This window comes from Silurus aristotelis (assembly GCF_946808225.1).
Source record: "Silurus aristotelis genome assembly, chromosome: 8".
NCBI classification, from domain to species: Eukaryota; Metazoa; Chordata; class Actinopteri; order Siluriformes; family Siluridae; genus Silurus; species Silurus aristotelis.
The window spans coordinates 21,476,420-21,500,710 of record NC_139581.1 but is presented as its reverse complement, the minus strand read 5'-3'; the positions used below and the strand labels follow the sequence as shown (position 1 = coordinate 21,500,710).

Sequence of the window (24,291 nt, the reverse complement as noted above, 5' to 3'; positions counted from 1 at the left end):
GGTTCGAATCCTGCTTTCTTCCTGTTATTTACAATGTGGGTTCAACTTGTGCTACTTACATCTGTATTCGCTTCCTACATCTTTCTTTACCATTAAATTCTTGTGTTGATGGTTTGAAAAGAATGATAAACCTGCTCTAATCAAGCCTCCCATCCTGTTTTTTTCTGATGGCTTAGTGGGTTAAGGCTGGTACTTTGCTAATGTTGGTGGTCAGGGTTCAAACCTGGCTTTCTGTCTGCTAGTCATGAGGTAGGTTAAATTCCTGATTCCTACATCTTCATATTCCTGTTTTGATGGGTTAAAAAGAAAGATAGACCTGCTCTAAACAAGCTTCCCAGCTTGTCCTTCCTGATAGTTCAGTGGGTTAATCCTGGTGCCTTGCTAATAGTATGAATCAGGGTTCGAATCCTGCTTTCTCCCTGCTAGTCACGTTATGGTTTGCTTCCTATGTCTGTCTTTAGCATTATATTCTTGTGGTGATGGTTTGAAAGAAAAGATAGACCTGTTTTAAACAATCGTCGCAGCTGGTCCTTCACGATGGTTCAGTAGGTTAAGACTGGTATTTCGCTGTTGGTAGGGTTCAGGGTTCGAATCTTCCTTTCTGTGTTTCTGTCTGGTCTGAATTTCTTGCTTTAAAGCCAGAAACAAACGATAAACCCCCTAAAAAAAGAAGGTGCATTGTGGGACTTGATGGCTTTGTGATAAAAGCCTTGCCTCTGAGCTCAGAGGTTGCTGGTTCAAATCTGGCTTGTCCCCACACTGGGTAAGCTGTGTGGAAAGTAGTGTTGGGTGAGCAATGAGGTAGTTGACCCTAAACAGGCTGTGACTCCTGGCTGCTTTACAGCCTTAGAAAAAGTGAGGGTGATAGGTTTTTGGCTGAATTTTTCCCTATATATGCAAAACTAAGTTGATATTTTTTTTAACGTTTTTGCTTCATAACACCCTGTTTTCAGCTACTCAGACACCGGGGGGGCAGATGCCCGGATATTGCCCCCCTGCTTCAGGATACACCCTCCGAAACCACATCCAACCTTCCACGCAGCCATTTCTGACACCTTCCTTACTACAACCACCGGAACCTTCCACACTCTTAACTTTGTACCCTGGCCGGGGTTTGAACCGGCAACCTCTCAACCCAGAGGTAAAGCTCTTCCAATTGAGCCACAGGATTTCCTGCAAGAACTTGATTTTTAGGACCTTTTTTTTTTTTTTTTTTTTAAACTTTTTAAACAATTTAAAGGAAAGCTAAGGGGTATGAATCAAACCGGGTGACTCAGATAGCAGTGACCACTTCACTGACCATTACACCAACAAAGAAGAGGCAAACAAGCCTTTGCTTATTGGACTCTTGGCTTTTCTATAGTTAGGAGACCAGTGTTTTCTCTTAGATCATGATGGTAGAGGGTCAAAACTTCTCCTTCCTGTACATTCTCTCAGTAACTCGAAGTCTATGAGAAGTGAATCAGGTACAAGAACCACATCTCCAACACCTGCACCATATACCATGATCATATACCATTATTTGCCAGCAACCAATTTTAATGATCTTTTATTGTTCTGTTTTTAAAAACTTCTTATAATGTTTAATATGAAACTAGAGGTAAGAATCGAACCAGGGAAGTCTTTCATCATAGATCACTAATGGCATTACTTCAAAACTCAAAACTTTGTTAGACATGTAAATAAGCAGGAAAGACAGAGACAAAGACAAAGAGTCACAGACACAGCTTTAGAAAGAGTGAGAAACAAATAGAGAGACAGCAAGAGAGAGACATATACAGTGAGACAGAGACATTTACTAAAAGAGACACAGAGACAATTAGATAGAGAAAATAGAGAGACAAAGATAGCGAGATATAGCCACTTCCTGTTGGAAGTGTTTATCCCGAGCGACTCTTAATGATCTCATTTACTAAATGAGCAGTAGTGAGTTAAGGGCTTGCTCAGGTGCCCAAAACTGGCAGCTGGCAGGTGTTAAACATGTATCATATGTACAGCATGTGATTAAATATATAGGCTATATCAGTGCAGAGACGTGTGGACATCATTAAGAGCCTTTGCTATGTTTCCACACAGACAGTTAATGAGGTGATACCGGAGAAAATGCACCTCTTCAAGTCAAGTCAGGAAGCTTTTATATATATATATATATATATATATATATATATATATATATATATATATATATATATATATATATATATATATATATATATATATATAAATTATAGACATTTTACAGATTTAAATGATGTATTGTTTTTATCTGTACGATCAATAAAGACAGTAATTTAAGTTTTTCCCACAAAACGCCACCCAGAGGGTAAATTGTGAGAATCATGGCGATTTTGGTGTTTGATTTGAGACTCAGAAATAAAACAAAAGTTTACTTATTAAAAATAATTTTATCTGAAGTTAATTTATTTATTTTATATCTAAGTAAAGAAAGGAAAAAATTTCGTGCCGTTTAAAATAATTTTAATTTTGACAGCCAAATATATATATATATATATATATATATATATATATATATATATATATATATATATATATATATATATATATATATATATATATATATATACACAGTACAGACCAAAAATTTGGACACACCTTCTCATTCAAAGAGTTTTCTTTATTTTCATGACTATGAAAATTGTAGATTCACACTGAAGGCATCAAAACTATGAATTAACACATGTGGAATTATATGTGGAATTATATACATAACAAAAAAGTGTGAAAACTGAAAAATGTCATATTCTAGGTTCTTCAAAGTAGCCACCTTTTGCCTTGATTACTGCTTTGCTTGGCATTTTCTTGATGAGCTTCAAGAGGTAGTCACCTGAAATGGTCTTCCAACAGTCTTGAAGGAGTTCCCCGAGAGATGCTTGGCACTTGTTGGCCCTTTTGCCTTTACTCTGCGGTCCAGCTCACCCCTAAACCATCTCGAATGGGTTCAGGTCCAGTGACTGTGGAGGCCAGGTCATCTGGCGCAGCACCCCATCACTCTCCTTCTTGGTCAAATAGCCCTTGATGCCTTCAGTGTGACTCTACAATTTTCATAGTCATGAAAATAAAGAAAACTCTTTGAATGAGAAGGTGTGTCCAAACTTTTGGTCTGTACTGTATATATTAATACAAAACTAATTAAAAATGTTGTTAAATAATGAATGTGTCCAGGCTAAAGATCCACATATAGAACACAAGCAGAGAAAAGATGATGATGATGATGATGATCAGGAGTGTGTCTGTTCTCAGTCATGTTTACATCACTGACTCCCTTTGTCTCATCCACATTAACCCCAAACGTCTTACTGCCTTCTGTGGTGAGTGAGAGTCCGTACTTTATACACCAGTGGATTGAACGCGCAATGACAGGAAATCGTTTTTTGGGCTGAAATCGGCACGCAGTGCAAATAAAAAAATAATATTTCACCAAATCAATGGTTTAAAATTAAAGTAACGAGTCTGTTTTAAAAATGTAAGAAGTAAAAATTTGTGTTAAAATTTAATGAAAAATAAATAGTGGAGTAAAGTACTGATACCGGAAAAATCGACTTATGTACAGTAACGAAGTATTTGTACTTCTTTACTTCCCACCTCTGGTGTTTAGTAGATACCACCAAGCAGCAATCAAAACAAGTTCAAAGCAGAGCATGCGCTCGACCCTGATCGGTCTTTCTGTGCGCAAAGGTAGTGTGGGTAGATCGAATGACATAAAAAAATAGATAATTATTTAAGCATTTTTATAGTAGGTAGATAATTCTGACTTGGTCATTTTCGAAGTAGCTTGCGTGCTTTTTAGAAAAAGTGTGTGCACCCCTGCTCTAGAGGTTTTGGAATGAGTAAATATACCAAAAACACTGCTTTAGTGATTTTATTCAAGGCAAGCGAACACCACATCACACATACAAATACATTGCAGTTGCAGTGGCATCAGGTGACATGTTCAGGCACCATATTTTCGAATGGACAACACAGCTTCAAGATAGCACCCAGTGATGTGTACACAGCATGAATGGAGGGCAGTCCAGTAAGGATGATGCACCAAGAAGTCTGCAGGTTCTCCTAACCTGTGACTTATGTGGCTGGGCGAATATTGACAGAACAATGACGATCAATAATGAAGACTCGTACCGAAGCCATGCGTCCAACTGTAAGAGACTTTTAGACATGTTTATAACGATCTCAACAGAAATGGCATTGATATATATATCACATTCCTTTAAAGATCAAACAGTAGTGCGGTTAGCAGCATTACTTCCGTACAGTTGAACTAAACTAAAGCAGGCAGAGTAGTTTATTTCTCGTTACATAGAATAATACACAGCAGTTCACACTGGCAGGTGGATCCTTTTAATTGTTTGACACTGCGTGGACAGAAACACATAATGCGGCTGTTTGAGACTCACATACTTTAAATGGACAGGTCTGACAACTGTGGTATATGTTTATTTTTTAGATTGCGTTCATTTTCTTGTGTATCCTGAAAGGCTATGGGCCTGATTTGTTAATGGTGCAGCAGCGTCTTTGTTGGAACGATGAACAAGCAGTGCACTGGGCAATGAATGATAATTATGAAATGCATGCACTAATCTTTTTCTCCGGTGCTAAAGGCTATAACTAAACCTGGCTCATTGTTAGTGTTTGTTGATGTACTCACTATATGAAATATCGTTTTAATAATTAGTTAGTGGGATTCTGGCAAGGAAACTACTACGAGCCAGATGTATGTGCAATTCAATCGATTCCGCTAATCAATAAATAGTATATGTGTTTTAAATCCACTTGTGGTGTGTGATAAGTGTTTTGCAAAAAAATGTGATTCAAGCCTGATGACAATACCTACACATGTCTAATAGTACATTTCTAATCACATATTTATGGTAAGGGTTGAGCAACGTTTGCTCGCATATCTCATGCAATAAAGCTGATAGATAGGGTGGTGTAAAAAGATCGTGGATCGTTACGGATTATGCAGTGATGCCACATTCGAGGCAAAGCAAGCTTTCAGATCCAAATTCACAATCCATACTAGAAAGCCTAAAAGACTGAAATTGGGTTTAAACAATAAGAGTCTTAAAGCAGCAAAGCACAGACCCCTTTCACCCAAATCCACACACACACACAACTGCATCTATTCTTTTCCCTCAGCCAGTCTGTTAATCATTTCTTTACTTTTCTTGGTGACCCCTCCGTCTGGCTTTAACTCCAGCTTGCTCACAGAACTTTTCTTCTTAGCAGGTTGGGTTCCAGTGTTCGGCTTTGCTTTAGCTTTACTTGCTGTTTTACTATGGCTTGTCGTCTTTTTGGGTTTGGAGTGGGACGCACTGGACTTCTCTGGCTATAGGCACAAAAACGAGATATTTTGCACATTAGTTCTAAACACAAACCTAAAAGTAACTTATTAATAAACACATAATGCATCTGTAATATACATATATTACATGCATTATGCCATTCAAAAGAACTCCAAGCAACTTCTTTTTTTCTTTTATGTGATCACAAATTTATTTGAGTATTTCTTTGGTTCTTTATGTTAGAAGTGTGCATCGGGACTGGGATTCTGTGGGACCAAAACATCACAGAAGCAGGCAAATGTTACTGTCATGCAGGTAGGTATATAAAGGCTAATATAAAGTTTGCAGGACCAAGACAGGTTTGTGTTTGTTAGCATGAGTGTGAATTGAACATGGGCATGTGTCCATTCATTCAGTAAAGTCAGTTTATTCAGTGAGTGATTTCGTGTCAGGCTACATGAGCTAACAAAAATGATTCTTTATATTTTCGGGAAGTCAAGTAAAAAACAAATAGATTTGTGGCACAATTGTGTGAACAGGCAGGACTGGGATTTAAAAAAAAAAAAAAAACAGCTAACCACACACCTCTAGCTTGTGTTCATCCTAAAATTGCATTGTGACAAAAACAGTTATGCCACACTTTTACTACGTGAAAACTTTCTTTTCTACTGAGTCTTCTCCTGTGACTCTTAATGAGCAAAGACTCTGAGATGACTCCAATCTTTCCAGGTCCTCTAGAGTCCTATATATCTTTTCTTGTGAATTCTTCACTTCATCCAACATAACAGGTTTAAAACTAGGATATAGGTCAGGGGACTGGGATGGTCATGTCCAAGTCTTAATTCTATGGTCATTTAAGCATTATTGTATGGATTTTATTTTGAATCATTGAATCATTATTTTGAATCACAGGTTAGAGCAGACAGGGTTTGACTTCAAATATTTTGGAACATCATGGTTCCATGATGCCATGTAACAAAGGCCTTAAACCTTTCTCTCTCCCTCTTCACCCCACTTTTCTTCTTCTCTCTCTCTCTCTCTCTCTCTCTCTCTCTCTCTCTCTCTCTCTCTCCTCTCTCTCTCTCTCTCTCTTTCTCTCTCTCTCTCTCTCTCTCTCTCTCTCTCAAACGTGCCCCAGAACGTACCAGAAACCAGTGTTCCTGTCAATTTCTTCTTTTCAGATCTGCACGATTCATCCTGACGCCCTACCCCTCAACCGGAGACCACTCTGTGCAGCCAGGGATGGTTCTACATCAACATCCTGAAGATCCATGAAGTTACTGAACAACTCAAAAACTTTGAGGATGTTTTTGGACTGTAATTAATATCAACAGTCTTCTACAATGGCTCAGAACCACAGGTTGCATGAAAGGTTTTGCATTAAAGCACCTATTACTGAATAGCACGCCTCAACAATGATAGAACTGTAATGAATGGACATTCGATGCCACCCAGATGAGGATGGGTTGCCTTTTAAGTCTGGTTCCTCATGCCATTTCAGGGACCTTTTCCTTGCCACAGTCGCCACTGGCTCACTCATTAGGAATACATTTATAATTATAGGGCAATTTATAGGCGCTATATTTCTACATTCTTTTATTCAACTTTATACCTGCTTTATCTCTGTAAAGTTGCTTCGAGAAATGTAAATTGAACTGAATTGAATTTAAGCCTCTGGAGAAAAAGCATCCACACATCACATCATGATCCCTTAATGCGGAGATTCGGTTCTTATTTGTTCTCAGGTTCATAATCTTTTTTCCCACACAAGTTTAGGGCCAGTAAACTCTATTCTTGCCTTAACTAAACAGTTGCAGATCAGCTTCCACTAGAGAGACCGGAGGCAAGTGGGACTGAATCTAACTTTATAATCTGAAGGTGCCTTAAGTGCAGCAAGAGTACAATGGAGTTTCTAACATCAGTTAGTTATTACAGAAACACTGATGAACACTAGTGCTAAGAGAAGCCATTGAGTTAAAGAAGAAGGCCTTCCAACTAATGAGCATGGTGGATTAAAATTGCAGAAAACTTGACCACAAGAGGTGTTTGGGGAGGCCATGGAAAAAGACCAAACCATTCCATGGCTTCTGTGGGGAGTTGGTCAATTGGCCAATACAGAGAATACTGACAGAAGAACAATGACAGAAGCATTTTCAGGAACTCCAAATTGATCTTCATGCAACACTGAAAAAAGCCTAGATGGGAATTTCTGTTAATGCATCCTGAAGGAAAGTATTTTCAAGATCCAAGATCTCTTTACAGGGAACAGAAAGTGTAATCTAAGTATAGGGGAACCTCTCCCCTCAGCTGCCATAGAGAGGTCTATGTCAGGCTTCTAAAGAAGACTAGGATGCGGAAAGAGGAACCAGGTTTTAGGACAGCTAACGTCAGGGAAGGTGACGACGAACCGATGCTTCTATGCTGTATTATTGCCACTTGCTGCTCATCACAGGGCAGTGTAACACAATATCTGCCCTCTTTCACACAACTGAGCTCACAGATTACTGTGTCTAAGTCACCAGTTCCACATGGGGGTCCCATGACAAGGTTTTTTAAAGTGACTAACTTTGTCAATCATCTATGTCTCTCAAAGACAGGCCATTACTGGGTTTAAACTTTGTGATCATGTGAGTGCAGTAATTCAGGACAATCTAAGGAAAGACCAGCAGTTCCTTCAGCAATTGAGTTGGTTCTGGCACCTCACAAGAATCAGGCATGTATTGTTAGATGGAGACCAATGGGCAGACAAAGACCCACTGTAAAGATTATTATATTACAGGCATCTTAGGAACATCTGGGAAGTCCCAGGAGTAGCTGGAATTTGTGGCTAGGTTTAAAAAAGTCAGGGTTGATGATCTCAGCATGCTGCCATGATCATCCTGACCAGAAAAAGCAGAACGAAAATGGATAAATGAGTGAATAAATGGTTTAACTAATGAATTAAAAAAACTCACAATTTTCCTGACCATGTTTACCCATTTTCATCAAGGATGCCTATAATTTAGAGCACAAAAGAGTTCTTTCGTTTTAAAATTCTCTTGTTAGTGTAGATACATGGCAATCAATTGAGTTAGAGTACGGGGCCCTATTTCAACATGCATTTGCAGATGACATTTTCATCGCAAGAGAGACTGATCATGTGCTGTGTAAAAACGAATATGAAAAATATCTGAGAAAATAAAAGATTCTTGCAGAAGGCTGACATCTGTAAGAAAGAATGAACTACTACAGAAAATCAGTTCTGATAAATAATAGTAAATCTGTCTTTTTGTTTTAGACGTGAATTATTAACGCTGTGTGAATGTGCAATTCATTCTTGCGCTCGTCATTTGCATTCAAAGTAGAAAAATAGGGCCCATTCCCAGTGAATGTTGCTTCGGTGACTTGCAAAATGAAGAAGTGGTCTTTTAACTGGAAAGCTGAGCATTCGTGAACTGTGCATTCAATCCTCCCGCGTGAGTGCTGATTATTAATTTCGAATCCAATTTTACAGCACACACTACAACTTGAACATCTCGGTGAACCAGCCATTATATCTAAGTTGACTACTGCTAAAACCATCCACCTGCATACTTTACTATTCAACCAAACATTCCTCTAACCACCTAGCATTAAATAGATCGATCTATCTATCCATTTACCAAAGAAGGAATAAACTGACTTGTTCATTCATTCATATTAAATGCGGAGGGATTGAATTTGACCCATGGTGAAAGGTCTAATCGTTTTTTATCATTGTGCTGGTGTGCTGTGCTGAAAAAAAAGCTTCATGTCCTCCATGCTTTGTATGTAAAAAAAAGAAAAAAAAAAAACAACAACCCACACCTGACTAGAACAGACTCACAACAGAACGTCTGTCACTGCCTGAACAGCCCTATAAGGATAAAAAAGATGGGCTGCATGAACACATCTATACATATATATATTAGACCTACATACTGTATTTGCATACACAATTCCACACCTAGTTACTAGTAATTACATTGTGTGGATATAAAAAGTTTATACACCCCTGTTAAAATTGCAGGATTTAAAAAAAAAAGGTACTATATATTTTTTTGTAGCAATGAACAAAATTTAAGTGAAAATAAAAATTCTAGGGATAATTACTGTATATGCATATATGCATATCCTATAACTATTGGATAGTAATACAGCATTTTATCACTCTTTTTGCACATTGCACAATTTTTTTTCAGCTGTGTAACAGATGCCTGCAGGTACTGTGACATAAAATGATACTTAGAAATATATCGCTATTTCCACTTAACATTCCCTGTATCTTGTTTTTGTTTTGTTTGTTTTTTTTTTACACCAAAAACATATTTTAGAAGTACTAGAATTACTTCCTAAACAAACCAACCATGGTTTAATATGACAACATGGTTTTTACACCTTATCCCAGATGTGTACAAAATATTTTTGTTCCATGCAAGAAAGTGACCAGTAAAATTGCCAGATATTCCTGCAGCTTCTTTAATGTTTCTGTAGGACTCTTAGCAGCCTCCCTTAATACGTTCTTATCTTGTCCTTTTGTCAGTCATTAAGGGATATCCTGTTCTTGGTAAGGAGCCCATTTCCTCCACATGTTCATGATGACCTTCACATAATTCAATGCTACAGGTATCTACTGTTTTGGATATTTTGTTGTACTCCTACTGATCAATACATTTTAACGTTGTGATCTATTTTAAGCTCTTTTTAGATCATGTCGTTAGCTGTTGGTTGCACCCTGATTTATTTTAATTTTGATTGGTTAATTCTGAGCACATTCATGTGCTTTATTATAAATTAGTGTGTACACACCCTTAATATGTCCCTATTAATTTTTTTTATTATTGGTTTATGCTAAATCACATTTAAGGTGGAAAGTATGTGATGATATTTATCTTGCTTTCCAGGGTGTAGCCTTTTTATATCCACTTGGTTTGCTAAATCTTATTTACTGGATATTCTGAATTCCTGACAACAGCAATAATAGGACATTTGTACCCTGATTAAAGAAAAATCTGACAAAGAAATAAAATTTTAAAGCAGGTTTTTGGCACAGAGATTATAGTATCCCTTTACTTAGAGAACGGTTGGAATTAACTATCAACATTACAACATTATGGTAAATACAATATAAACCTCCGCAGTGTAATATATATCATTTTGAGTCAGGGCTTAATGGGATTAATAAACTAGCAGTGCTAAGACCTCATTCGAGGAAAAAATACACTAAATGGCCAGTGTTTTTTTGAATAATCACCCTCATAGAAGAGTGAAATGTCTTAGAACAGCAAACTGGATTAAATCTATAATGGGACCTATCCTTGCTATGGGAGATGTGGGAGAGGGATATAATGGGACTTTCATTGATAGATGAGACAGGTTAATACAGATTGAGACACCACCCCCCTCCCCCCACACACACACACAGATTTTTTTTTTTCTACAGTAAATATATTGATTACTATAATTATTTGATTAGACTTAACTAAGCAGCCAGTCTATTAAAGGTGTCCTGGCTGTTGGACAGACTGTACTACATGCATACCTTGCTGGGTTCTTTAATGCTGGGCTCATTGTATAGGCTGCGTATCCTACGGCGGTCCAGCAGTTTGTTATCTGTGGCCTCTGGTTTCCCCTGCTCTCCTTTATAAGTTGCATTGTAGCTCGTCTCCAAGTTAGCCTTCTCCGCTATTGACATTTTGTACTGTGACTTGGCTTTGATGGCTTTCACCGGCTTCACGTCCGTGTACGCTTTGAATTCCATCCTGAAAAAGATCAGTGTAGGAGTAAGAAAGGTGACAATAAGATGATGAGCAATTGTTGCAGACAGTGGAACTGTGAATCTTGGCCAAAATGTGTACGTGCGAGAGCTTGACTCAAAAATAGCATGTAACCCAGTGGCAGGCCATGCATTTCACACCTAGGCCTTCAGTGATGTCCTACATGAATATATACACCTCATATTAAAATCGTCATGACACCATGACTATAGAAACCATCGATATGATTTAGAAACACAGTTTAACTCAACAATGCATCACATACGGGTATCTCATGCAGCGAGAATGAACGCCAGAACTAAAGCAAGAAACCCAACAAGTCTCATTTTACTGCAGCAACAGCTGCACCGCCCTCATTTATCTCTAACAGAAGCATCGATATTAACCTCATTAAATGAGCCCAGGTTTTCAAAGCATTTTTGTAGTACTTTTTGAGTCATTTATCCACGAAAATTCAGAAGATTACGGAATTTCAAATAAGGACAAATTGTAAAAAAAATTGGAAAGAAACGGCAAAAGTATAAATAGTTCTTGAAAAAGATTAACATCTGTTTTGGCTGCCCTTTCCTCACGATGTCCAGCTTTTCTTGAAAAACAGACTTGTAAGTATATCCCTGCTGGATGGCCCTAGTTGGTTAAAGCAACTTAACAAGTTAAAATAAGCAACTAATCTTAATGACCTTCTCCCCATGTACCTTTTTTTATTTCATTTATTTTAGAATGTCATTTCTCATCAGACAACATGTACCTCCTGAAGTGCAGGAGTGTCAGAGCGGATTTTTTGCAAGTGCAGTGGTACTGTTCGGTGAAACACGCCTACATATTCTGCACACTAAGCATTTGCGAAAAACATGCAAGGATGAGCTGAAATGAAGCTTATAAAATTACAAGAATAAATATTCAGTGGTGACTTTCTGTTTGAAATATTACGATTAACACTTGTGCCATTTAAACATTATTGTGTGGAATAAAACAAATGGATTGAATCTCAGGTTTTCAGGTTTTAGTCACTAATATAATGCGTGTCTAAAGGGAAACAATCGCCCAATACACTGTGTTGTGAATAGTTTTCCATAGTGATAAAGTGGGCAGTGAAGAGTGTATAAGTGCATGTAATAGTTCAGCAGTGTTGGAGTGCAAAGTCATTCAGAGAAACTTCAGCATCAGTCCTTACCTGTATGAGCTTCCACCTGTTCCCTCCTGCTTGATCTGCCTGTTCACCGCATCTGCTGCTGATCTTCCTTTGGACCCTGCTTTCTGCTCTTTCTTTTTCTCCCCTGTTTCAGCATCCTGATCTTTTTTCTCTGGCCTCTCCTTGTTCTCCTCCTTGGCACCTTCTTTCTCCTTCACTCGCTCCTCGATCTCACACTTCTCCACGCCCGTGTCCGGTTCCGTGGTCACGTGGTCCTGCTTCACGCTCTTGTTCTCGACTTTGGGGATCCACGGGTGATCTCCGCGTTTCTGAACAGGCCACGGTTTATAATCTTTCTGGTACTGGGTCTCGTTGTTGAAGGGCGTCTGGCATGGGCGGTACTCGCTTTTGGGCTTGCAGCTCGGTTCCGGTTTGACTTTCCAGGGTTTGAAGTCCTGGCGCGTGACTGAGCCCTCGCGCGCCGACGAGGATGCTGAGGCTGCGGCCGACTCCTGTGGCGCGGTGTGGGCGGACTCTGTTTCTATGGCGACCGGATGACGGGACTGCGCTAACAGGCCCGGCTGCGGATGGAGGTGCCGCACCTCGGCCACGTCGGAGTACTTGGTGAAGACGAGCGGCACGGCGATGTCCGCTTTATCCAACTCGCTCCAGAAGCGGTTGATGCAGCAGGCGCGGGTGATGCAGGGCCACGCCATGCCTTAGACCTGCAGCCAAACGATATGCGATCAGGAACAACCAGGCATCAGATTTCTCCTCCGCTGGATCAGACTTTTCCTGCCCTGCTTGATTTTCCGTTCAAAAAGCAAAAATCGGTGCAATCCTATCGCAGTGCTCCAATATAACTGAATTTTCTAATAACCCCAACCAGATGTTTGAGAGGCCTGAAGAGCGCAGCCCCTCCTGAGTGTTGAGGACCGCTGCGTAAAAAATCACCCGTCACCTGCAGCCGGACAGCAGCGCCCACAGGCCACGCCCACAATTTAACCACTTCCCGTCTGGGCATCACAGATATAAATACTGTCCTTTCATGCTGACCTGCATCTTCAGTGCACTTTCACCATTTAATGCTTCAGATCTCAGGGTGCAATCTAACATAATACAACACATGTCTTGGACCTGGATGAAGGAAACCTGAGTATCCAGTGGAAGCTCTGAAAGTATGGAGAGTAAATTCAAACTCCTGGCTTTATATAGTAATAATATAATGCATATATATTTACACTATAGAATAATCACATAAATAAATAGATATATAAAAAACTGACATCTGTATAATACACTGTATAATAATTAATTAATAAATATATAATCAAAGAAACTGCAAGTACAGTACTTTATAAATGCTTTTATATATATTCTTCACAGGGTCGCAAGATCCCAGGGCACAATCCAACATACAAAGTACTCACGCGCAGATTATGAACTCAATAGCAAGCCTACAACTCCTCCTTTTACTAAAGGGAGGAAACCTGAGTACCCAGAGGAAACCCTGAAAGCATGAGGAGAGCATTTAAGTTCCCTTCAAACAGGGCTGTGAAAGTATTCAAACCACAAACTCCACAAAAGCAAGGCAAACATGTCTTTCCTTTACGTTACCTTTATAGGTACTGTATATTGTATCGTCATAATTTTACTATTCAGATACAATTCACTCAATTATTCGAGTGTATTAGGGCAATGTTTTAAACAGAGTCTCTTCTGCTTTATACAATTACTGATTTAAAATAAAAGCAGCTGTCTGTGACCTGAGTAAATCTTCAAATTGATGTTTTCATGGAAATGTGAAAAAAAAAAAAAATCTTAATGAGACACTCAACGCTTGGTTAGACCTTATATCAGGTTATAATGGGGGAAAATGCTGACTATCTCACTAAGCTAAGGGTTCCATAGTTTGGCAATTGAATATGATAGAATAATTTAATTACTAAATAAATATCAAAGAAAGCTATATCCACAAGTGTTTTATACATGCCTTTATACATCCTTCACTGGGTCACATGGATCTCAGGGCACAAGGGAAGGGGACACTCTGGACATGAGGCCCAACACAACAGTCAACCTACAATGCACGCATGTCTTTGGACTGAAGGGAGAAAACCTGAGTACCCAGAGGAAACCCTAAAAGTTTGTGAGAGCATTCAAACTCCCTGCACACAGGGCTAAGGAGGTATTTGAATCTCCAGCTCCACAAGTCCAAGACAACAATGACTTCAATTCATCTTACCATTGTATCGGTCAGAATTTCACTATCCAGGTCCTCCAGGAATCCTTTTCCTGACAAACCGATTCTGCTGGTTCTCTCTCTCTCTCTCTCTCTCTCTCTCTCTCTCTCTCTCACACACACACACACACACACACACACACACACTTACACACACACACACACTTCAACTCACTTTGTTTATTAGACCAGTGTTTGGAAATAGTTTGAACCATGTGTTACTGTGGAAGACAGCTGCCGGTGACATGAGTTTATCTTTAAATTACTGCATTCATTGAAAAATGATAACGCTCAATAAAACAATGAAAGCTCGGTTAGATATTATATCAGGTTATGAAAAAAAAATGCTGACTATCTATGGCAATTTATTGATAAAGCTTTTTAGTGCAGCAGGATTCTAGTTTGGTGATTTTGAAGCTCTTAATCACTAAACCTAGAAGCTGGCAAATGATTATATTGAGATGGAATTCGACTCACAAGCAGAATCTTGGAGCGATTGGTTAAATCCGAGAGGCCTTGGATGCTGACGAGTCACACCCATGTTCCTTTGTTTCAGTCTTTTAAGAGAAATGCTAACAATACCACCTAGTGGCCACATCAGAGCAGCAGACTGGTAACTGTAGACAGACAACAGTCAAGGTTCATATTCACTCCACTTGCCAAAGATAATAAAAGGACAAGTGGACATTTATATTGAATGAATCGGTGATTCAGTCTTTCTTTATCATGTTGTCTCAATGTGATTTTCTTGCCCTTTTCACGATATAACGATATAAGAAATATAGGACTGGTCAGGACGTCATATTAAAACCAGGGACATTTATTTACACTGTAAATGAACACTTAAAAACAAAACAATGCGGCTTTCTCACGTTTCGGACTGTTACCGTTTTCACGTACGCATCCGGTTTCACAGGTGAAATTTACATGCACTGATTTACACCCATTTGTTTAAATGCATAAAGGTCTGTATAATATAAAACGATATAAATACATTTAACATTGTAATGACTACTAAAACATTCATCAAAAATTTCAAATTATATACAGCAGTTAAAAAAATATAGAAATAATTTAATCTATCCTATGCTCGTAAATACAGTGTGATTTGGGGAAGATTTCCACTGTTAAGTCACAGTAGAAGCCGATATTCATTCAATCGCTTTCGTCTTCTGGGTAACTTTTGATGTAACATTCAACCATTTCATCCAGATCGAGTTTAACATGGTAGTTGATGTTCAGCACAGCCAAACTCTTTGACCTGTGCCTCACTGGTGTGTCTGAAAGGTAAGCCTGTATTCGTTTCTGTCCGGTGCCTTCCTGACTCCTGAACGCCAACACGGGTAACGAAGCCAGAATTCGGAGGAACGCGTTGACGTTGGGGAAGAACTTGACGTCCGAGTGCTGCAGCGTTTCGTGAATGGTGCACGGCAGGTTGACTTCTTTTCCCCTGTGTTTCCATTTGATCCTCCAGCAGTGAAGCTCTGCCAGAAGTGTGTCTGGCTGAGGAAGATCGCTTCTGAATATGTCCGCGTGGGCTTCCTCTGAGGTGTTAAATTTCATCTGGCCCATGACTGCAGGAACAAGAGACAGGCACTTAAGAGCCCTGATATGGTTATCCGAGAACATGTCCTTCACTTCCTGAGTGATGTGCTCCATGAGCGGAAGAGTTAGGTATTCTTTGTAAAAGGACTCGGCCTGTATTTCTACCATTTCGATCGTGCGTTGCTTTCTGAGGAACAGTCTGGGCACTTTGACTGGGATCTCCATGGCTGTGGCCAGATTTACAGCTTCCTCAAACCAGAACTCATGGTAAACTTCGATGTTGTCTAGAACTTCATGCAAAGAATGCAAGACGGCTGTAAGGCTGCTGGCTGCAAAATACACATCGAGAGTCTCTCCTTGCAAGTTTTTCCCGAAAGCTCTCGTGAACGAGAGAGCGTTTTTCATCACGACCAGAGTAACGATAAACTCGAAATCAGCTAACGCCTCCGAGATGGCATAAGCGTCGCTGGTGAATTGGTCGTTCCACTTCAAGTCTTCGTTGTCGTGTATGCTGTCCATGCAGAGCAACAGTGGCTCTAACAATTCAACTGCCATCTCGAACACGTTATGCAGCTCTGTCCAGGTGGCGCGGCAGTTCTCTTTGAGATCGTCTCCTTTCTCTACGCTGCCCTGAGAGAGAATGGAAATGGCGCCGTCTAGTTCAGCCTGCAGAAGTGGAGAAGCTTTAAAGAAGGCGTCTGTCTTTTTGAGGACCGACATCACGACTTGAACGCCAGTCAGCGGAATACTGTTTGCTAGGTGGATGTTAAGTGCAAAGGTTGCACATGGTGTGTTCATGGCCATCGTGTATTTCTCCATCAGATGGTTGGCTACTGCTTTCATCTTGCTTCCAAAGACACCGGAGCCTGCGTGTGCTTGACCTCTGCAGTTGTCCATGCTCAGATCCCATTCTTTCATGATGTGAGACTCCAATTTGTCTGCCATAGTCTTCTCCTCTCCCTCGAACAAAATGAACTCTACAAACTCCTCCCGTAGAGTGTTGCTCTGGTCCACAAAACGCAAGAACACTGGGATGTGCTGCCCTTCAGGAAATTCCACGAGCTCTCCGGTCACCAGTGAAAAGAAGCGGCTTTCTCGGACTTCCTGCAGAAGCTCGTCGCGGATGCATCTCTCGCAGACTTCCAGCAGTTGCTTCTGTTGTGCTCCTGGCCAAAACTCCTCGTTAATAGCGGCTGCTTCAAACCGTGCTCTGAGAACTTCATCGCCAGCATTGATGCGGTTTTCCAACAACGCCTGAAACGTGCTCATTCGAAACGGCTCCTCTGTTGACTGGTAACTCGACGGGATGTTCTGTTTTCCGATTAAAATAATCACTTCAAACAAAGACCTCAAGAACTCTCTTAGCTCTTTTTGAGGCGCGGTCAACTGGGGTACATCGTCAACCTCTGCGTCGTCCTCGCCGGCGGTGTTTTCCTTTTTTGAGAGCATCTGTTCTATTGAAGACTCCACTATAATACAAGTATGTCATCAGAAAACGTTATTGACTAAATTCATGACATCGGATATGTTTACAGATGTAATGGATACTCACATCTCCGCTCTTTGATTTGCCGAACCTCTTCATCTGTCTAGAAACAACAGGATAGATAAGCACTCGAAATAAATATATATACTAATAGGTTTCACATAAATATGGATATCATTGAAAGCTTCATAAATCCAATGTAGACCAATTGTTCCACTACAAACAAAAGAAATATAGTTTTAAAGAACATTTAACCCATCTTGTCCTTACATTATTTAGTACACAGAATTAACAGGCGTACAGTGCTTGTTAAAAGCTTGGACACCTACTCTTATGGGTTTTGAGGGACACCTGCATGCTCCTTTGGTTTATCTGAAACAAACTAGTTCTACGCCTTCATTTGAGTCCAGCTGTGTTTGATTATACTGATTTACTTGATTAGGAAAGCCACACACCTTGCAAAGCTTGTTGCATCTTTCCCAAAAAGACTCATGGCTGTAGAGATTGTTAGATCAAAAGGGGGCTTCTACTAAATACTGAGCAAAGGGTCTGAATACTTAGAACCATGTGATATTTCAGTTTTTCTTTTAAAAAAAATCTGCAACAATGTCAACAATTCTGTGTTTTTCTGTCAATACGGGGTGCTATGTGTACATTTATGAGGAAGAAGAATGAACCTAAATGATTTTAGCAAATGGCTGCAATATAACAAAAGAATATAAGGGGGTCTAAATACTTTCCGTACCCACTGTGTGTGTGTGTGTGTGTGTGTGTGTATGTATATATATATATATATATATATATATATATATATATATATATATATGTATACGTATATAAATATAGACATAAGCACTTGGCATAACCCTTAGCATGAATAACAGCTTTACACACACTTGGCATCCGAACAGTTTCTCCCAAGATTCAGGTAAAATACTTTTCCATGCCTCTTGTAATACTTTCCAAGGTGGTGTTCTTTTTCTGGAACATTGTGATCCAGTTCATCCCAGAGCAGTTCAATAGGATTTCGGTTCAGTGACTGAGCCGGCCATCCCATTATAGAGAACACTCCAGCTGACTGCTTGATCTCTAAATAAGCCGTACAGAGCTTGGACATGTGCTTTGTCCAATTGTGTTTTTTCGGATGGTGCAGTTGCTTCTGACTAGTCGCAGTCCAGGCGGAATTGCATGGCGTTGATTATGGGATGGTAGCCATGTCGGATCAGTATTCCTTTCACCATTAAACATACACGTATATAATGAGTTAACAAGTTCTTCAAATATAAACACAAACTTGTAAAATGGTTTGATGAAATATGAATACCGTTAAATGACCTAGTGGAATTTTTAAGTACTATATCCATTGTAAAAAGCGCTATAGAAATAAACTTGAACTAGTTTGTTGCATATAAACAAAAGAAACATGCATAAGTCTAATTTTTGAGAGACGATGTGTTATCTAACGTTTGACAGGAACTGTATTTGTCATTAGGCTGCTATACACAACCGTACCAGAATTTTGATGCGTTTTCGATGTCTGCTGTGTGGATTACTGAGGTGACTTGTTAAATCAAAAATGGTAGGGATAGCAGTATCTCTCAGCACGGTCCTGTAAGGGCTCTGTGTTGAAAAAGAGAATTCAACATTCAGCTAGATGAGACAAACAAACTTCAAACCATAACAGTTCATTCCTCTGCATGCAAACAGTCCTATATATCACAGAGTCAGTTGCTCAGTCACACAATCAGTCCTTTTACACAGAACCAGTCGCACAGACACATGAAATCAGTTCTTTCAAATAAGGTCAGAGGATCGGCTGCACAGTCCCATAGTCAGTCACACAGGGCCAATGAGTCATACAGTCAGAGCCAGTTACACAGTCGCCTAGGGTCAGGCATATTTTCACATAGTCAGTTGCACAGTCACAGAATCAGTCACACAGTCAAAGTCAAACAAATTCACTTGTACTGAGTCAGTCTTTTAATGACTTTAATGAGTCATTTGCACAGTCCCACAAAGTCATTCGAGCAGTCTCAGTCCCACAGAGTCATTCGCACAGTCATACAGAGTCATTCGCACAGTCATACAGAGTCATTCGCACAGTCATACAGAGTCATTCGCACAGTCATACAGAGTCATTTGCAGTCTTTCGTTGAGAGTCATACAATCACTGAGTCAGGTTTATAGTCACACAAAATTAGTAACAAAACCACTGCAGAGTCAGTCGTGCAGAGTCAGTCGTGCAGAGTCAGTCGTGCAGAGTCAGCCGTTTAAACAAAAGAGTCGGTCGCACAGAAATACATTTACAGATTTGTACCTATAATCACAGAGTCAATGGTACAGCCTCTATGTCACATAGACAATCCGAAAGTCACAGAGTCAGTCATACAGAGGATGCCATGTAGTTACAGTAGTTATACATTATCAGACCTAATGTCACAGACACATAAAGTCACAACTGGTTAATCACACTCACTGTTTTACAAATCATCGCTGGCTCGAAGTGCTTTGCACAAAGTCTGTAATGCTTATTCAGCTGATCCGGAGTTTTCTCTTCGAGATCGGCACGGCGACAGTTCTCTACCCACAGCCGACATCTGTCCATAAAAAAAGAGGAATTTTAAAGGGTTACAACCCAGATTCATTTTTGAAATTTCTAACATTGTGAACACTGTTAAATCCTAACAGTGACACTACAGTCAATGGTGTGAAACAAGGGAGTAGCCACTTAACTTGCACACTAACCCTGTATCTACTCTCACTAACCCTATTACTGTGTATCCCTTTTATCGCATACTTACATTTACGGCTATTTGGCAGACGTCCTAATACAAATCGACTTACAACTGAGCAGTTGTGGCTTAAGGACCTTGCTCAAGTGGTGGTGCTGAGATAGGAACCTTTGACCTTCTAATACAGAGACCAATGCCTTAACCACCTCCTAGTTTTTACAACTTCAGATAATGTTTGTTTGACCCAAATATTTATTTTTTCTCTGAAATGCATTCAAAATTAAACAAAATGAACACTCCAAATAAATAAAATCAGTTGCATCCAAAATGAATTAAAAAAAGACAGTTCAAATAAACAGAATGTGTTGTTAGTGATCCACCTCTAGTGGCTGCTCTTGTACTGTATAACGCAACCTGGAAAAACTATAGGTATCGATTTTTTGCAGGTAGATCCATCAACTATTGGTGCAGATTATTTGGCTACTTACAACTATCTAATCTGCAGAGACAGTCAAGAACACCAAATTCCTTGTGTGCACACACCTGGTTCCTCAACACTGGCATTGTGGCCCTCTAACACACATATATTTCACACACTAGGTACTGGTCTGGAAAAAAACGGTTCATGAAAAAGCTTAACAACCGTTTTGAAGTGTTCGGCTGACCTTTCCTCACAATGTCTAGCTTTTCTTAAAAGATCTGTCTTGTAAATGTCTCTGTAAGTGTATCTGAGACCTCTTCTCTGTGGAATAATAATAAAAAAGAGACTATTTAATCCACAATATATTCAAAAATATTTGAGCTACAGATGCGGTTTGCGAGCTCTGACTAGTGCACTCTCCAGTGAAAATGCCGACATTATCTTGACACATTATTCCTCCTAGATGAACTCATAGTCGTTAAAATTCTGATTGATTAAAGCAACAGGTTGAAGTAACTTGAACTTTAAGTTATAGCAGCCTGCACTACTGATTGTGAAGGCTCACAGCAGATAACCGCCTGCAGCAATGCCTGATGTGACAGCTGAAATCTGATTGGTTAGAAACTCTAATGTAAACAGACACTTGGTTGTGTTAATCCATGAAGCAGGGCATCTGAGAAAAAAAGCTATGAAATTAAAATGAATGAATTTTGGAAATAATTGATCACATGTTGATGGACAAAAAATATATTAAAGCGTAAGTCAGTGAGTCTGGCCCATTACTGTGTAACAGATTATTTTCAGTACATATGATTTAATTCATGTGTAAATAATGTTCTATCTATCTATCCATCACTCTTCTACGCCCGTATTCAGACACATCCTGTCTCCTGCGCTATGATTGGCTGACAGCATTCACAAAATCAAGCACAGGCCAATTAAAAAAACAACATGGCGGCTCGATCCGGAAGTGAAGTATTCTGAGTACAGGTGGTAAAACAAATACGAACGATAGCATTAGCTTCTCTAGCTAGTTCCTTCTTTCTTTCTTTTTCTTGATGAATGATTTTGTATCAGGCTGCAGTTGGCGCTTACAGCATGTCGGCATTAGGTGTAATGCTTTAAACGTGTTAATTTGCTCACCACAGAACACACACTCACCTCTCGGGGTCCCTCGGAAACCTGAAGAAAGCCAGATCAGACTGGGTGCTTTTCCGGGTGCAGTTCGGAGCCGCGCAAAAATTTGGCATGGTTCATGCAACTAATATGAACAAAACTCTCACTGTTTACACATTATTTTAGGTGCATTACAATGAAACAGTGGTGGTGGTGTTGTTTTTTGTCCCTACTATATCAGCGCACGGGGGCTACACAGCTAGCTGGCTAACTACACAGCTAACAAAAGCACGGACCTGCTGTCCCAGAATGCATTTCGACCCACGTCCCATAATGCTACGAGTTTTCTGTTGGTTAAAAATGAGGCAAAATAAAAAATAATAATGAAACATTAAAAAAACCCCGACTGGATCTGATCGAGTAGAATAAACACCATTGTGTAAGGTATCAGAGTGTAAAAAAGCAGCTCAGATTGCCCTACGTTAGTTCTGTTGTTAAGCAAGATATGCGAAATTATGAACCAAATAGACTGTAATATTAATTTAAGTGACCAGCTATGTCATTATAACATAATACAAATTAATACTTTAATTCTTCTTTTTGTTTAAGACGGAAAATATATTGGGCTCGTCCGGGATTTGAACCCGGGACCTCTCGCACCCGAAGCGAGAATCATACCCCTAGACCAACGAGCCACGTGCAACAACTGCCCCTTCTATTGTCCTAAATATCTCATACATAATACATTACTACTACTACTACTACTACTTGATTCTTGATGCACTATCGGGCCTGAACATTATATGTATATATATATATATATATATACTTGTTGACGATCAAACTATAGATTTTTGTCAATATTTTGCTATTATCATGAGCTCCATTCTTCTGGGAAGGCCTTCCACTTAATTTTGTGGTGTAGCTTTCAGCTATAAGAGCATGAGTAAGGTCATGGCTTAATGTCATGTGAGTAGTTCTGAGATGTGGGTTGCTCATAAATTCATCCCAAAGCGATGATCAGTGGGGTTGAGTATAAAGTTTTGGGCATTCGTTGACTCCAGCCTAGTCAAGCCATGTTTCTGTAAAAAAATTTAAAATAAAAAATGCTGGTGGACTGGGTCGATGCACGAATCTGTATCTGATGCATCCTTTGTACTTGTTTCCTTGAGTAAGAAAACGGAATTTCGGTGGCAGATAAGGGGGTAGAACAAAGACACAAGCAGGCAATATTGCAAGAAAACAGCTAATGTCTTCATCTCGATTAGTACACATTGAAACCATCCTGCTGGAACAGGTTTGGGTCTCTTGATTAGAGTGCAGGGCAGTTGTAATGCAAAAGCACAGCAATGCTAATCCTACACAGTTACATGCACCCAATTTTGATGCAACGGTTTGGAATAGGGCCCATTTACAGGTGTGATGTTTAGGCGTCCACATACTTTTGCCATACATCTTAAAAGTTGAGCAACCCGAGGTCTAAACTCACCTCCACTTTATTAGGAACACCTGTACACATGCTTGTAGCCAAACACGAGAAGCACAATGCATAGCATCATAGACATACAGGTCAAAATCTTCAGTTTATGTTCACATCAGAATGGGGAGAACCATGCGATGTTAACCATGGTATTAGTGTTGGTGCTGGATGAGCCGGGATGAGACACCGATGACCTGGGATTTTCATGAACAATAATCTATGGCTTATAAAAAGAGTATGGCGTGAAAAACCCCAAAATGTCCAGAAAGTGATAGTTCTGCAGGTGAAAATGCCTTATTGATGAAAGAAGTCACAGGGAAATTACCACATTGTTTTGAGGTGACTAAAAGGCTACTTAAATACCACTCAGTAATACCAAAACAGTGAAGTTTAAGGTGGACGGGCAACAAGAACAGAAGACCACGTTTTCACTCCTGTCAACCAAAAACTAGAATCTAAGCCTATAATGGGAACGCACGAAAACTGGACAGATTAAAGACATGAAAAAGACTAAATGATGTTTTCCAAACTTAGTATCTTGTTTCAGTAATCCTAAAAACAGTGTCTATTGGAGTTACTGTAGCCTTTCAGGCAGCTAAAACAAGAACTGATGTCTACTGGCTCTTTTATTATTATTATTTTTTATTTTTCACACCATTCTATGTCAATTCTACAAACCGTTGAGCATGAAAATCCGTTTTCTGAAATGAGCTAGCTTACCACATCCATGACCATGGTTAAAATGACAGATATTCTCCCCCCCATATCACATTTCAGGGTTTGGTGTGAGTATTAACAAACTCTTGACCTTCATCTGCCTGATTCTATGCACCGCACTATTGCAATGTGATCTGGTACTTGGATAATTGCAGGTGTTCCTAAAAAGTGGTACCGAGTGCACATCTTTGGACTTTTCTTTATTTGTTATTGCATCTGAACACTTTAAAGGCATTTTGTCTAAAAAAAAATAAATAAATAAAAATGGATAAACTCAATTTACCTCATCACGACTAGAGAAGTCCAGGCTGAAATACAACATTCTGAACTGATTCTCCAAAAA

The 24,291-nt window shown here is 39.5% G+C and overlaps 2 protein-coding genes across 3 annotated transcripts; both read right to left on the bottom strand.

Moving 5' to 3' along the window:
* Window positions 1-3,866: 3,866 nt before the first annotated feature.
* On the bottom strand, window positions 3,867-15,028 carry map6b (microtubule-associated protein 6b). 2 transcript variants are annotated; one of them, XM_083548800.1, is made up of 4 exons: window positions 14,929-15,028; window positions 12,252-12,934; window positions 10,843-11,062; window positions 3,867-5,347 (listed from the first exon to the last, which is right to left on the bottom strand). In XM_083548800.1, the coding sequence occupies exons 2-4, from the start codon at window positions 12,923-12,925 to the stop codon at window positions 5,141-5,143; spliced, it is 1,101 nt and encodes a 366-aa protein (XP_083404926.1). In that variant the 5' UTR covers window positions 12,926-12,934; window positions 14,929-15,028; the 3' UTR covers window positions 3,867-5,140. The 2 variants fall into 2 exon arrangements, with proteins under 2 accessions (XP_083404926.1, XP_083404925.1); XM_083548799.1 differs by lacking the exon at window positions 14,929-15,028 and having other exon boundaries at window positions 12,252-13,223.
* Window positions 15,029-15,250: 222 nt separating this feature from the next.
* Window positions 15,251-22,076, bottom strand: thap12b (THAP domain containing 12b). The gene is made up of 5 exons (XM_083548798.1): window positions 21,797-22,076; window positions 19,959-20,079; window positions 18,995-19,102; window positions 17,549-17,585; window positions 15,251-17,465 (listed from the first exon to the last, which is right to left on the bottom strand). Exons 1-5 carry the CDS (start codon window positions 21,883-21,885, stop codon window positions 15,607-15,609), a joined length of 2,214 nt encoding a protein of 737 aa, XP_083404924.1. The 5' UTR covers window positions 21,886-22,076; the 3' UTR covers window positions 15,251-15,606.
* Window positions 22,077-24,291: the final 2,215 nt, after the last annotated feature.

Bases quoted from the DNA above. Each gene is read 5' to 3' on its own strand.
- thap12b (XM_083548798.1), bottom strand. From the start codon at position 21,885: ATGCCAAATTTTTGCGCGGCTCCGAACTGCACCCGGAAAAGCACCCAG. The intron at 17,586-18,994 runs GTACGGTTGTGT...TGTTGTTTCTAG, and splicing joins GAAAACGCATCAAAATTCTG to ACAGATGAAGAGGTTCGGCA. The intron at 17,466-17,548 runs GTGAGTATCCAT...CTTGTATTATAG, and splicing joins GCAAATCAAAGAGCGGAGAT to TGGAGTCTTCAATAGAACAG.
- map6b (XM_083548800.1), bottom strand. From the start codon at position 12,925: ATGGCGTGGCCCTGCATCACCCGCGCCTGCTGCATCAACCGCTTCTGG. The intron at 11,063-12,251 runs GTAAGGACTGAT...GATCTTTTTCAG, and splicing joins ACAGGTGGAAGCTCATACAG to GATGGAATTCAAAGCGTACA. The intron at 5,348-10,842 runs GTATGCATGTAG...TTGTGCCTATAG, and splicing joins GCATTAAAGAACCCAGCAAG to CCAGAGAAGTCCAGTGCGTC.